The sequence below is a fragment of the Hemitrygon akajei genome, chromosome 5, assembly GCF_048418815.1.
Source record: "Hemitrygon akajei chromosome 5, sHemAka1.3, whole genome shotgun sequence".
NCBI classification, from domain to species: Eukaryota; Metazoa; Chordata; class Chondrichthyes; order Myliobatiformes; family Dasyatidae; genus Hemitrygon; species Hemitrygon akajei.
The window spans coordinates 68,277,880-68,294,210 of NC_133128.1; the positions used below are offsets into that span (position 1 = coordinate 68,277,880).

Consider the following 16,331-nt stretch of genomic DNA (forward strand, 5'->3'; position numbering starts at 1 on the left):
CTTCCCTCTCTTGATGGATACTCACTTATTTGTGTCCTGTGGCCCCAGGCTGACTACCTGCCTGCAGCTCCTGTCTATCACCTCCTCAAGCTGAAGGTCCTCAAGCTGCAGCTCCAGTTCCCTAACTCAGCCTCTAAGGAGCTACAGCTCAATGTACCTGGCACACATGTGGCCATCAGGGAGGCTGTAGTCTTGTGGATATCCCACATCCAACACTTTGACACCCAGAACAGAAAACTGGCCTCACAGTCATACCCACTATTCTTGTTAGGGGAAAAGAAAGTAACTTAACTTCTGTCCTCACTGAAGCCCCGATGAGCCAAAGCCCTACTATTCTGACTTACACTAATCTGACAACCCCTCCATTAGACAGTGTCTCTCTTTCATTTCAGAGCTTTCTCAGCATCCTTGCGCAATGACGAGCTACTGTGTCTACGCACTTCTTCCCAACCTGTGCAAGGCTCACTCTCTCTTCGAATCGATTGGTCTGCCACTAATTTGGCTCCATATCTCAGAAAGGATGTGTTGTCATTGGAGAGAATCCAGCAGAGGTTCATGAGGATGATTCCAGAAATGAAGGGATTAACATACGAGGAGCATTTGGCAGGTTTGGGCCTATACTCACTTGAATTTAGAAGAATGCATGGGGATCTCATTGAAACCCACCAAATGTTGAAAGGACTAGATAAGGTGAATGTGGAGAAGAAGTTTCCTGTGGTGGACATATCGAGAACTAGAGGGCACAGCCTCAAAATTGAGGGGTGACCTCTGAAATGCTCTGTCATAAACTATGATGGAGGCAAACTCCATGGGTATATTTAAGGTGGAAAGTTGATCACTTCCTGATCGTTCAGGGTATCAAAGGATATGGCAAGAAGGCAGGTGTATGGGGTTAAGTGAGATCCGGGATCAGCCATGATGAAATGGCATTGCAGACTCAGTGGACTGAATGGCCTAATTCTGCTCTTATTGTCTTATGGTCTAAACAATTCCAACAAATTTGTCAGGTAAGATCTTCCCTTAAGGAAACAATGCAGAATTTTGCCTATTTTTTCATGTGGTTCCAAGAACCCTGAAACCTCACATTTAATAATAGACTCTTAAAATCTTACCAACCAGTCTATAATTTCCAGTCTTTTACTTCCTTCCCTTCTTAAAGAGTGAAGTGATATTTACAATTCTTTTGGAACCTCTCCTGACTCTAATGATTCTTGAAAGTGCAACTAAAAGTTGTGTTTTATTAGTTGCCTTCTGTGGGTTTATAAAAGATGCCCGCTAGTTTTTGCAATACTGTATGCTCCCTCTTTTACTTTGATGCTGTCCTTGACTTCCCCTGGTTGCTATGGTTGCCTCATTCTCCTTTTAGATTGCTTCTTCTTATTAGGGATGAAATGTTCCTGTGACTTCGAAATTACTCCCAGAAACACCTGCCATAGCTGCTCTACCATCATCCCTGGTATGTTCTCCTTTCAATCAACTTTTGCCAGCTCCTGTTATGCCTCTGTAGTTGTCTTTACTTAACTGTAATACCAGTACATCTGACTTTACTTTCTCTCTTTCAAACTGCAGGCTGAATTTTATCATATTATGGTGACTGCCTCCAAAGGATTCCTTTATCTTAAGCTCCCTAATCAAATCTGGCTCACTGCACAACTCCAACTCCAGAATTGCCTTTTTCCCAATGGAGTCAATCACAAGCTGCTCTAAAAAGCTATTCCATACATCTCTTCTCTTGGGATCCAGTGCTAACATGATTTTCCCAGTCCACCTGCATATTGAAATTTCCAAAGAGCACTGCAACGTCAATTTTTTTATATGCTGTTTCTATCTCTAGTTGTAGTTTGAACCTCAAATCCTAGCTACTATTCAGAGGCCTACAAATAATTCCCACCAGTGTCTTTTTACCCTTGAAGTTTCTCAATTTTACCAACAAGAATTCCACATCTTTTGATCTTATGTCACTTTTTGCTAAACATTTAATTTAATTTTTTACAAACAGAACCACCCCACTGCCCACTTGCCTGTCTTTTCAATAGGATGGGTATCCTTGAATTCTGTGATGTCCACAATATCATAACTACTAATTTCTAACTGTGCTATAAGTTTACCTACCATGCTTCATATACTGCATGCATTTAAATGTAACACCTTCAGTCCTGTAATCATCTTCCCTCTTCTCAAATTTGTCTACACATTGCCTGAAGTTAACTTAATTTTCTCAAACTGAGTTTCATTTTCAACACTTACCAAAGGAATATTTTTAATGACAGATTGGTGGGTAGAAGCTGCAATTTCCAACTCACTTTCGAAGTATTCTTCAGGATTTACCACACACATGATATTGTATAAACGGACGTCGTGTTGGGACTTCAACAGGACCTGACAAGTATAGTGACCTGGCCCTTTCGATACAAATTTCATTGGCATACTGATTGAATCTTCCTCATCTAGATTTAATGAAAAAGCAAAAATATCAACATTCAAATTCCAAAATTACTTGACACCAAAATGCTATAATTAAGTCAACTCTCAGAAATTATATTTATTATAAATTTCATCTTATTCTAAATTTTTGCATTTCAATACTTTATTCCTGTATTTTATTTCTTTATATTAGATTGAGATTATACAAGTAAAAATTCAGTAATTAAACTGATATCAAAAGGAATTCTAGAGTCCACAGATTTCAAAATTATTATTGGCACTCTCAAGGATACTCAATCAAGAGCATCAAGCCACTTACCTAGGCATTGATAGCTTTTATCCTGGCCTCAAAATTGAATGAAAATACCTTCTTGTGCATTGAAGAGATCAAATGCAAACTTAATGATTACATTGTAAATCACAGAATCAAGGAGTCATATGTAACAAAAACAAGACCTTTGGTCAACCATATTTTTGCTGGCCATCGGATATCTGTCTATATAAATTCCGTTTTCCAGCACTTGGCTTGTAACTTTCTATGCCATTGTGTTTCAGACATCTTACTAAGTATTCTTTAAATGCTATGAGAGTAACTGTTACCACTACCCACAAACTGCTCCTCCCCACCCAGGCAATGTGTTTCACATTTCAACCATTTGATGAGTGAAACTTATTTTCAAATCCCTTATTACTATTTTATCTTTTAAGTTAAGCCTTTTATCTTCTGTTTATGGATAGCATTGCTAAGGGGATACTTATTTATGTCCATCTAATATGTACCCTTCATAATTTCCTATATTGTACAACTTTGTTCATTTGCAAATGTGACCATATATTCTGGTCAGTTATCATTTACTTTCTCCACTTCATTCCCAGTTTGACTTCTTTGACTTTTCCTTTTTGCAGTTTCAAACAAACTCAACCTAAAGAGAAGGATCAGGACTTTGCCCTTTTTACTGTAGATTTCTGGGCTCAGCACAAAGTTCAACAATTTCAGACAATAAACATCCTTCCATTTTTTTCAGCAGCCATTAGCAATGTTTTAGCTATTCCAATTCACTCCTTACACAGACTCACCTTCTGTTTCTTACTTTGGTCTTGCACAACCATCTCTTGGCATGAAATCTCTCCAGATTTCTTAACTTGCCACTTAGATTCACTTGACTTCTTTCCTTGCCCATCCTATTTTTTTCTGCCTTTCTTCTTGCTTAAAATCTCTCAAATTTCTAATTTATCCCATTTCAAATGAAAGATACTGAACTGAAACAAATATTTGTTTTTGCAGAAGTGTTTTCTATTTCTGTAATGTTTTGTAGTTTCAATATATTAAACTAATTCAAAGGAAGATACGGGAGTCCGAAATGTGACTCTAATTTCATGCTTACTTTAAGTGAGGTGTGCATGTATCACATGGTAGTGTGATAACATACTCAATTCATGTATTTATACATATAACCCACAATGAATTATTTAAATGAAAAAGAATGTTTAATCAACCAATATGTATACAAGATTACAAGATTACTCAAATATTACTGAAATATTGAATACACAACACCCCTCTCTGCTTGGCTGTAACCTCCATCCCAATAAAGAATGCATCTCAACTATATACACAGTATAATATATAAAACAACTATAACATACAGACATCCACAACATAGTAAATTTTTAAATTGTACCATTCATGCCCAAAGATTTAATCACTGTGGAGGTTTTCTTACTCTTGTGGGATAATGTCTTTCCTGACAAGGGGTATCACTCTGCTTGACAGGTGAGGCTTGAGGCTGTGAAAATCATCTCAGGTTCTGGGGCCTCCTCCATGCTGGTTGTAGGAGATGATTCTGAGGCTGCAAAAAGTGATTCTGCCAGCAGCCGCCACCTTTTTTCATCTTCCTTTTTCTTCTTCTAATTTGTACATCTTGATTTTGGGAAGCTGCATTTAGTTCACTGGAGTGTTCTCTTATTCTATTGCTGCTTTATGATCTGATCTCTCCTCTTGGTTTCCTCATCCACAAAATCAGCTGACAAATCCACTGTTTTCGTATCTCCATTGAATCCTTCCATTTTGGCCCTCCATTCATCCAGATGGGCTTTAGTCTTTGCACCTATTTTTACAAGTAGCTTTTTGTCTCCCATTTGAAGTTCATACAATAACCTTAATGCACGCAAAGTAGATTCTGGTTCTTTATACTCACAAAAGCTAAATACCTGCAACTTGTCTGAAGCTCCTTGAACACTCTTCCAGCTGAAAACCAAGCCATATTTTGCGAGTAACTGCCTGATTAACATATCAGAAGCTTTTTCAAATATGTTGCCTACAAAAACTTCTGTAGTCAGACCTCTGCTTTCGTCTCTTTCATGATTCCTCTGAGCAACATGGTCCTTCCTTTGTCCAAAATATTTTCCAATCAGAGGCACAGAAGTAGGCACAAACGCTATTTGTCTCCTGTTGTGGGATCATCCTGTACCTTTTTAAATTCACTTTCAGTTTACTTTATTGCAGGAGATATGGCATGAAAATTTTGGATGGATCTCTAATCAAGATGTAGTTGTCTCAGCCAATCACGCCCCCACACTGCTGGTCCTCCTGTTTTTACCACATACAAGTTCAATGTGGCTTGTTTGGTTGTTGTATTTCACTGTTACGAATGTCATTCCCTCAGGAGTTATACTTTCTCCAGTATAAGTTCTTAGCTGGATATCTGCAGGTTTCTGTTTAGTGTCTTTAAAATGCCTTTCCAACTCATTTTGTAGAATGATAGAAACAGCTGAATCAGTGTCTAATTCCATTTTAATTAATTTGCCATTCACTTCTGGTGTATGCCATATTGCCTGTCTATTGCTAGTTTATACTATGGGTAGTGGGTAGTGGGTAGTGGCTCCATATGTCACTCCTACAGGGTGTGACAACCCTGCCTTACTCGAGTCCCAGGCTCAGCTGGCTCCAGCTGACAGTACCTGGTATGGGCTCCTATATGGATCCCACTGCCTTGTGGGTATCTTCGGGAGAAGAGAAGGCTAAGGAGTAAACCTTACACAAATCCGGAGTGGAGCCCCTAAGGCAGTTGGATGATGTATCACGTCACCTCCCGGCAGCTCCTGCAGCCAAGCTGATGCCAAATGTACTGCCTCGCATTCCTTTGGACCACATCTGCGAGGCCAAGGGGGGGATCTTGATGTCTGGGCAGCCCAGGATCTCCATAGTCATCGCCCAGGTCTGCAAACTGAAAAGGGTGCATCCATTGTCTACTTAGACAGATGGAGCTATTAATTAATTAATGCGAGTTTATACATCGTAAATTTCAAGGTTACACAGTCCTGTGTCACTTCCATCATTATCAGATTTTTCATTAACAACATACAGATTTGTTGCTCTTTCCGAAACTGCAACTTGAATTTTTATCTTTTTCCCTTCTCTGTTTAGTTCATTTATTTTTGTCTACCTGACATGCTCTTTGTATGTGTCCTCTTTGTTGCATTTTCTGCAGGTTTTCCCTTTAAACTTCCATTGGTCTGGTGTATATTAGCCCATACCACAATGGTATCACAATTTACTCAGCCAGGCCAGTTTCTATTTAGACACTGCAATTGTGTTCATGCATACTTTCTTTCCCAACTGCAACACAGTTGCATCTCTGTCTGCTGTTTCCATTGATACAGTAATTTCAACTGTTCTTTTAAATGTTTCAGTTAAGAGTAATTTTTGAATACCTTCTTTTAAGATTACACAAACTAAACAATCTTTTGTGCATCATTAAGCCCATTGTCGAACTGACAACGCTCAGACAATCTCTTCAATTCAGCCACATCCCCTTCCTTTTGATTCCACTTATGAAACCTAAATCATTCTGCAATCAACAATGGCTTCAGTTATAAATGTTCCTGCATTATTTTCATAATATCAACAAAGCTAATCTCTGCTGGTTTAGTTGGACAGTCAAACTTTGAAGCAAACTGTATGTCTTTAAACCTAATGCAGTCAGCATAACTGGTACTTGCCTCTCATTTGCTTAAAATACTATTCAATTAGCTCAGTATACATGAGCCAGTATCCCGGTGTATAATCAAATGAGTCAATCTTTCCAATGTAGCCAATCATTTCTGATTTTTCAATGATTATTATCACTTGGTACTCACTGTTTATGAACCCATTTTCTGTCTTTTTTAACTTGACTATCGCTGCACGTGCTGCGCTGCTTTTTTTTCTTGACCATTTCTCGCTGCGCTGCTTTTTAAAATTCACCGTTCCTCACTGCACCTCAGCATGTTGGTAGCTGTCTTAGGTTTGTTTTAAAAATACCTCATCACCACTGTTATAACGTGGTATCACGTGGTAGCATGATGATGTAGGCTATTCATGCATTTATACATATAACCCCTAATGAATTATTTAAACAAGCAAGAATGCTCAATCAACCAATATGTATACAAGATTACTCATATTACTGAAATATTAAATACACAACATGTAGCAATGCACTATGGGCCATACGTTTAAATCCATGGCACCATTTTTCAGCACTATATGAAAGAAAAGTGATTACTCCTTGAGAAAAATGCTATTTTAACAATTTCTGGATTTAAACTGGTTTATAACTGGTGCATGCACCGAAGTACAGTAAAGAAAACTTGTCTTGCATTCCATTCATACAGATCAATTCATTACAACAGTGTATTAAGATAGTACAAGGTAGAACAAGAACAGAATGCAGAATAAAATGTTACAGAGGAAGTGCACAGCATGTAGACAATAAGGTGCAAGCCATAATAAGGTAGATTGTGAGATTAAGACTCCATTTTATCACAGTAAGGAACAATTTAATTGTGATATAACAACAGGATAGAAACTACCTTTGAGTTTGGCAGTACATGCTTTCAGGCTTTTGTGTCTTCTGCCCTAAAGCAGGGGAGAAAGAGAAAAATCTGGAGTGGGTGGTGTCTTTGATTATAGAGTTCATGGAGGGGAAGCTGGTTTCCATGGTGTGCTGAGGTGTGTTCACAGCTCTCTGCAGTTTCATAAGGTCATGGGCAGAGTACTACCATACCAAGCCATGATACATTGATAAAAATGGTAAGAGTCAAACGAGACATGCCAAATTTCTTCACCCTCATGCAGAACTAGAGGCTCTGGTGAGATTTCTTGGTCATGGCGTCAACGTGCTTAGACAGGACAGGCTATTGGTGATATTCACTCCTAGGAACTTGAAGTTCTCCATGCTCACAAACTCAGCACCATAGATATGAACAGGAGCATGTGCACCTGGTAGTCGATGGAGCATATTCTGCCTGGAGGTCCATAGATCCCTCAAAGTTGATAGGGTGGCTAAAAATAGTGTGTTGGCCTTTATTAATCAGGGGATTGAGTTCAAGAGATGAAAGATAATGTTGCAGCTCTATAAAACCCTGATTAGACCATATTTGGAGAATTGTGTTTAGTTCTGGTAGCCTCATTATAGGAAGGATGTGGAAGCTTTAGAGAAGGTGCAGAAAGGTTTACTAGGGTGCTACCTGAACTACAGGACGTCTTGAATAATGGTTGAGCAAGCTTGGACGTTGCTCTTTGGAGCAAAGAAAGATGAGAGATGACGATAGAAGTTTATAAGATGATAAGATGCATAGATACTGTGCATAGCCAGAGACAATTTTTCCCCCCAAGAGCAGCAGTGGATAATACAAAAGACAATTTAAGGCAATTGGAGCTCAATATAAGGGTCATGTCAGAGGTAGGTTTTTCTTTTACATGTAGAGTGGTGGGTACGCAGAACACATTGCCAGAGGTTGTGGTAGAGGCAGATATATTAGAGGCATTTAAGAGACTCCTAGATAGATATATGGATGAAAATAAAATGGAGGGTTTTGTGGAAAGGAAAGGTTAAATTGACATTAGAGTAGGTTAAAGGCTCAGCACCATATTGTGGGCTGAAGGGCCTGTACTGTGCTGTATTATTCTATGTTTTATGTTTTGTTCTATGTCCCATGAGGAAAGGTTGAGTGAGCTAGGGCTTTTCTCTTTGGAGCAAAGGAGGATGAGAGACGCCTTGATAAAGGTGTATTAAATGTTAAGAGGCATAAGATGTTAAGAGTGGATTGAGCATATTCTGCCTGGATATTTTGCCTAATCATCATAAAACTATAAGAGTGGACAGTCAGCACTATTTTCCCAGAATGGCAATAGCTAATATGAGAGGACATGCTTTTTAAGGTATTTGGAAGGAAATAGGGAAAGGGAGTTAGAGGGTGTTAATTGACACTGAGAATAGCAAGTGCATAGAAGTACTGCTAGGGTGGTGGCAGAGGGAGATACATTAGGGGAATTTAAGTCACCCTTAGATAGGCACATGGATGAAAAATGGAGGGTTCTGTGGATGTGAAGGGTTAGATTGATCTTGGAGTAGGTTAGAAGGTGGGATGAAGGGCCTGTACTGTGCTATACTTTTCTATGTTCTAGGTCCTATTCAATAAGATCATAAAACAAGGAAACAGAATTAGGCCATTCAGCGCATCGAGTCTGCTCCACCATTCCATTATGACTGATTCTGAATCCCACTCAACCCCATACACCTGCCTTCTTGCCATATCTTTGATGCCCCGACCAATAAAGAAACTATCAACTTCCACTTTAAATATATCCACCGACTTGGCCTCCACTGCAGTCTAGCAGAACATTTGACAGAGCAACTACTCTCCGGGTAAAAAAAGGGCTGTGCCCTCTGGTTCTGGATACCAGCACCATAGGAAACATCCTCTCAAGAAAGCTGCCAAACACTCCTCATATGATAACCTCTTCATTCCCAGAATCATCCTTGTGAACCTTCTCTGGACTCTCTCTAATGACAACACATCCTTTCTGGGAATTGGGGCCCAAAACTGTTGACAATACTCCAAGTGTGGCCTGACTAGTGTCCTATAGAGCTTCAGCATTATCTCTTTGCTTTTAGATTCTACTCCCCTTGAAATAAATGCCAAATTTGCAATTGCCTTCTTGACCACAGACTCAACCTGTGAATTAACCTTCTGGGAATCTTGCACAAGGACTCTTAAGTCCTTCAGCACCTCTGATGTTTGAACTTTATCCCCTTTTAGATAATAGTCTGCACTATTGTTCCTTTTATCAAAATGCATTATCATACATTTCCCAACACTGTATTTCACCTGCCACTTTTTTTTTGCCCATTCTTGCAATTTGTCTAAATCCTGCTGGAATCACATTGCTTCCTCAGCACTACCTTTCCCTCCACCTATCTTTGTAAGATCCACAAACTTTGCCACAAAACCATAAATTCCATTATCCAAATCTTTGACAAACAATGTGAAAAGTAGCGGTTCCCATACTGACCCGAGGAACACTACTAATCATTGGCAGCCAACCAGAAAAGGCCCCCTTTATTCCCACTTGCTGCTTCTGTCAGCCATTCCTCTATCCATGCCAGCATCTTTCCTGTATTACCATAGGATTTTATCTTGTTTAGTAGCCTCATGAGTGGCACCTTATCAAATGCCTTTTGAAAATCCAAGTAAATGACATCCATTGCCTCTCCTTTGTCCACCCTGCTGCTTACTTCCTCGAAGAACTCAAACAGGCAAGATTTCCCTTTACCACGAGTCATGCAAAATAATGTTGCAAAATGATGTTATTCCCTGTGCAACACTTTTATACCTTATAACCTGAAAGACTAAGTTGTAATTTGCTGAGATTAGCCTGTTTCCAGGCATATTTCAAAGCAACCATACTTTAATGCCAGAAGTCCCTGAAAAGAACTTGGGACATCATTTAAAGAACCTTTCTGACTTACCCCTCTCCTCTGGAATTTTTCCATCAGGTCACAAGCATTGCTCATTCAGCTGCATGTACACCCATGCTCACCTGATCATTCCCATCTCCCATTTTCTCATCACTCCCAAATCTATGTCCTTGTTTGCTCTTGAATACCGCACTAACTATTTTCATCAATTTTATTCCTTCACTTTGAATCCTAGCATGAGGAACATTCCACCTTCCCACTCATCCCTCTTTAGAACTCAGGCCCCAATTATCAGGTTCCACAAATGTCCTGGCTTCTTAGTTTCCTCAATTCTGGCTCCATACAACAAACTTAAATACTCAAAAAATTTGAATAAGGCTTTATGGGCAAAATTGTGCAAGAAATCAGCCACAGTAGTGCATACCAACATCCAAGAGGTTAATTGACTCCAATGTTTTCATTGCTTTATAAATGCCTGTGCAGTCATGCATTTTATATTTACCTTTATAAATATATTAGTAATTGAATGACTCATATCTTAGTAAGTGTTAAAATTTCATAACAGAAATTATAATACAATTACATAACTATTACTATTAATAAGTGTCTTTTCAAGACACTTGCATCAATAACATTTGTATATTTTCAAAACAACAGTTCAACCAACATACTGCACATTATTTTACTCAGGATTCGTCTTGCAGTGTCAAAGGAGATTATATAAGCTAGAAAATAAAAGCCTACAGCACCTACCTTGTTCTCAAAGAAAATTTAAAGGGAAGATGTTATCAATAAAGAAGGACATTGTTAAAATGAGCTCTCATGTTCCCTGAAGCCAACAATGGACAGAGTTGACTGGTCCTTTCCCATACCTCACGACTGCTTCCATAGGATGCCCATGTTAAACATTTTTTATTTTATAGAAGAACAGCTTCTTTTTTGCAGTTGTTTCACTTAAGTGGAATATAACTAGAAAACAGGCCACAGGTGATGAAAACTTGGTGCCAAAACACCTAGTAGAATTGTTTTGGGGAAAACTGTTGTTAAGCCTACATACAAAGACAGGGAGTGAAAGGCTGGACATGGTGGGACTAATATTCTGAGTCAGATCTATTTCAATGCAAGTATTGTAGGGAAGGCAGAAGATCTTAGAGCATAGATCGGCACATGGAAGTATGATGTTGCAGCCATTAGTGAGACTTTGTTGTAGGAGGGCCAGAGCTGATAGCTTAACATTCTAGGGTTCTGTTGTTTTAGACATGATAGAGGGGTAAATATTAAAGGGAAAGGAATGGTGTTAATCAGGGAAAATGTCAAGGCAGTGCATAGACAGTACAGCTTGGAGGTCTTCTCTACTGAGGCTACAGTATATAGGTAGAACTGAGGAATAAGAAAGAGACGACCACATTAACAGAATTATATAACAAACCTTTCAATAGTCAGTGGAATTCAGAGGAGCAAAATTGTAGAGGACTAGCAGATGGTTGCAAGAAAAATAATTGTGATAGTAGGCGATTTTAACTTTCCACCTATTGAGTGGGACCCTCATATTGTAAAAGGATGGATAAAGTTAATCAAGTATATTCATGAAAGTTTCCTTAATCAATATATAGGTGACCAAACTAGAGAAAGCACAATATTGTACTTCCTATTAGGAGAAACCTAAACTTCACTCATCCCACCACTGAACTGTACCCACAACCTATGGACTACTTTCAAGGACTCTTCGTCTCAAGTTCTTGATATTTATTGGTTATTTATTTATTCATTTACTTTTGTGTTTGCACAGTTTGTTGTCCTTTGCACACTGGTTGTTTGCCCTGTTGGATGTGGTCCTTCACTGATTCAATTATGATTATTGGATCTACTGAATATGCCTGCAAGAAAATGAATATCGGGGTTGAAAATAGTGACATATATGTATTTTGATAATAAATGTACTTTGAAATAATGAAACAAGTTTGATGGATGGAAAGGCCTCCTCCTTCTTATACTTCTTAAGTACTTATATCTTCCTTTTCTTTACATGTCATGTTCAAGTTCAAGTTCAATTGTCATTCATCCCTGCATGAATGCCCATGAATACAGCCAAATGCAACATCATTCCTCCAGCATGGATGCCATGCCACATCACCTCCAGCATCACATCTGCTGGACAGCTGCAACAGGCAACACCACACCATGAGGCAGAGCACATGCTGCAACCGAGGCCACGCAGCTTCCAACCATCGGTCCTGTCAATAAACCAGTGAACCGGACTTGCAGCATCCCACATTAGCAATGTCTTGCAAACAGGGTCTTGCAATCACAAGAAAAATGACCACGACAATCACTTGCTTTTAGACCGTACACCACCTTTGCACACTGAATGCCTCTCTGTAGCAGGCGGCAACACAGTCCACACCAAGTCCAGCTCCTTGGCTAAGCAGCAACTCGCTGATGGATTAGACCCTGCAGTACTTGAAACTCTTGATGTCCAGCAGTGTCTTGCAATCATAAAAATATCTTTACATCGTAGACTTTGCAAACAATAATTCATTATAACTATAGTACATATATAATGCTTTCTTCATTACTAAAATGAACATAAATCCAATTTAATCTTGCACACTAATGGTTCATATCATCACTGATTTCAACTCTAGCTTAGCTTATCCATGTCTTTTAATGAGAACAGCTTTCATGATTAGAATGCAGTCTCCTAAACCCATGCCTCCGCCAATCCTCCTAAAAGGGCAATATTTGAGTGAATTTATAAAAGGTGACACTTTTGAATTTCTGGCATACTATTAGTGTCTTTCACAGTGAAGACTGCTGCAAAATTCTTAAATTGTGATCATCATTTCCTTGTCCCCCATTACTACCTCTTCAGCAGTCCGATATCCACTCTTGATTCTCTTTTATACTTTATATGTCTGAAAAAAAAACTTTTAGTATCCTTCATTATATTATTGGGTAGCTTACCTTCATATTTCATCTTTTCCCATTTTATGGCATTTTAGTTGGCTTCTGTTGGTTTTTAAAAGTTTTCCAGTCCTCTGACTTCTCACTAATTTTTGCAATATTATATGCCCTTGCTTTTGCTTTTATGCTGTTTTTGACTACCCTTGTCAGTCACTGTTGCCTCATCCTACCTTCAGAATACTTCATCTCTTTGATGTATCTATACCGTGCCTTCTGATTTGCCTCCAGAGACTCCAGCTACTGCTGTACTGCCATCACCCCTGCTAGTGTCCCATTCCAATCAATTTTGACCAGCTCCTCTCTTATGCCTCTGTAATTCCCTTTACTTCACTGGAATACTGAACTATCTGACATTATCTTCTCCCTCTCAAACTCCAGGGTGAATTCTATTATATCATGATCACTGCCTCCTAAGGATTTCTTTACCTAAGTTCCTGAATCAAATCTAGCTCATTATACAGCACCAAATCCAGAATTGCCTTTCCCCTAGTGGGCTCAACCATAATCAGCTCTAAAAAGCCATTTCATATGCATTCTTCAAATTCTCTCTCATAGGATCCAGCACCAACCTGATTTTCCCAATCTACTTGCACATTGAAATCCCATAACTATCATAACATTGACCTTTTTATATGCCTTTTCTATCTCCCATTTGTATCCACATCCTAGCTGCTATTCAGAGGCCCGTCTATAACTACCGTCAGGGTCTTTTTACCCTTGCAGTTTCTTAACTCTACCACAAGGATTCTACATCTTCTGATCCTATATCATTTCTTTCGATGGATTTGATTTCAATTTTCACCAACAGAACCACACTCCTCCTCTGCCTACCTGCCTGTCCTTTTGATACAATGTGTATCCTTGAATGTTAAGCTCCAAACTATAATCTTCTTTCAGCCATGACACAATGATGCCTACAACATTGCATCTGCCAATCTTTAACTGTGCTACAAGATCTTCTACTTTATTCTGTATACTACGTGCATTCAAATACAAAATCTTGCATCCTGTATTCATCACCTTTTTCGATTCTGCCCCCCATGTTACAGTTCAACTTTGTCCCTGTCCTGCCCGTCCTTCTTTACAGTCTCACTACACACTGCAACTACTTGTATACCAAATGCTCCATCCTCAGCAATGTCACTCAGATTCCCATCTCCCTGCCAAATTACTTTAAAATTTCCCCAATGGTTTTAGCAAACCTGCCCGCAAGGATGTTGGTCCCCTTTGGGTTCAAGTGTAACCCATCCTTTTTGTACAGGTCATACCTTCCCCAGAAGAGATTCCAATAATCCAGAAATCTGAAATTCTGCTCCCTTTGCCAATTCCTCAGATATACATTTATCAGCTAAATCATCCTATTCTTACCCTGACTGGCACATGGCACAGGCTACAATCCAGAAATTACTACCCTGGGGGTCCTGATTTTCAGCTTTCTACCTCACTCCCTATATTCTCTCTTCAGGACTTTCGTCCTTTTCCTACCTATGATGAGAAAGAGGAAGTCGTTTTTAAAATTACGAAAACATATGGTTGTCACTCTCAAGTCTATAACCAAATAGTGGTGTAAGGTTTATTGCATATTTGCAATAAATTAGGAATATTTAGGTAATATCTAAGGATATTTTATTTAGAAAGTTCCCAGATTTTTCTGATTTTTACTATGAAAAGAATTATGTGGTGTGCGTAGTTCGGAGTAAATTTAATTGTATTGAAAGGCTCATCTAAATTGTATAAATTCTGCGTTTTGGGTTGTTTAGCTTTATTCAAGGCAACAAATAAAAGTTAATTGCAGTTATTTATAGACAGTAGACAATAGGTGCAGGAGTAGGCCATTTGGCCCTTCATGCCAGCACCACCATTCACTGTGATCATGGCTGATCATCCACAATCAGTACCCTGTTCCTGCCTTCTCCCCATATCCTTTGACTCCACTATCTTTAAGAGCTCTATCTAACTTTTTCTTGAAAGCATCCAGAGAATTGGCCTCCACTGCCTTCTGAGACAGAGCATTCCATAGATCCACAACTCTCTGGGTGAAATAGTTCTTCCTGAACTCCGTTCTAAATGGCCTACCCCTTATTCTTAAACTGTGGCCTCTGGTTCTGGACTCCCCCAACATCGGGAACATGTTTCCTGCCTCTAGTGTGTCCAATCCCTTAATAATCTTATATGTTTCAATCAGATCCCTTCTCATCCTTCTAATAAATAAACATTTGATCTAATAAAAAAAAATGAGAAACGACTTCCTCTTTCCCATCAAAGGTAGGGAAAGGACGAAGGTCCTGAAGAGAGAATATAGGGAATAATAAATATAATAAAAAATAACAAATGATTGATTCTAATAAATAAACATTTAAATAAACATTTGATCAACAAAATATTTAATTACTAATAGTAGATTAAGAAGATTAGTGGTGCAAATCTTCTGGTTTTGATTTATGGTTTTGAAGTGAATGGCTACTGTGTTGGAAGATCTGTCGTTGGAAGATCGGCATCAGAGAAATCACATTTTCATTGTTACATTAGATCAGACCTGCTGTAAGATTAGAGATAGCTTGCAGAAAAGTTGTTTATAAAAATTGTTTATTTTCCTTTTAATGCTTTTTAAAATTATTTCTGTTGCTTGTTTGGGTGTTAATTTGCTTTAAGATTTAAACAATTACTTTTTACATCATTTACATCAATTTTAATATTTTTAAATGTTTTTGAATGTCAGAGATTTAGAATTTAAACATTATCTCAGTTTTAACACTAGATGCAGTCAAGATGGCAACAGTGAACCATAATTCCTCGGGCGATATCTTACAGATAGTCAATCATTTCAGTTTTTCTGCATCTTCTACTTATTCTTTTAATCTTAGTTTTGTTTTTGAGAAATTGTTGGAGCCTGTGTTTTACAGTCTGTAGTTTGATCAAGTGAGCTAGCACTCTGCTGTCCCCGAGCAAACTCCAGGAGAGAAGCACCAGCATGAGCTACCACAAGGAGAAGCTCAGAGATGAGGCGAGGGGCCATGATTGACTACATTTATCACCAATTGAAGTATTAAGGGTGAAATATCAAGGCAAATCCAGAGAACATGCAATCACTCCCCTCAGAGGGGCCACTGGGTCGTAGTCACTCCTCTCGGAGGGGCTGCTGGGTTCGAGGGAATGCTCTTGGAGTTGTTATTGAAATTCTGAGATTTATATATTGGA

General features: G+C 38.7%; 1 protein-coding gene across 1 annotated transcript in view; it reads right to left on the bottom strand.

The window, feature by feature from the left end:
- LOC140727211 (cilia- and flagella-associated protein 47-like) overlaps positions 1–16,331 on the bottom strand; it is a 596,979-nt gene that overhangs the window by 214,793 nt on the left and 365,855 nt on the right. The window contains exon 44 of the mRNA XM_073044476.1: positions 2,248–2,447. Coding sequence (XP_072900577.1) covers positions 2,248–2,447 — 200 coding nt within the window. The remainder of the gene's footprint in view (positions 1–2,247; positions 2,448–16,331) is intronic.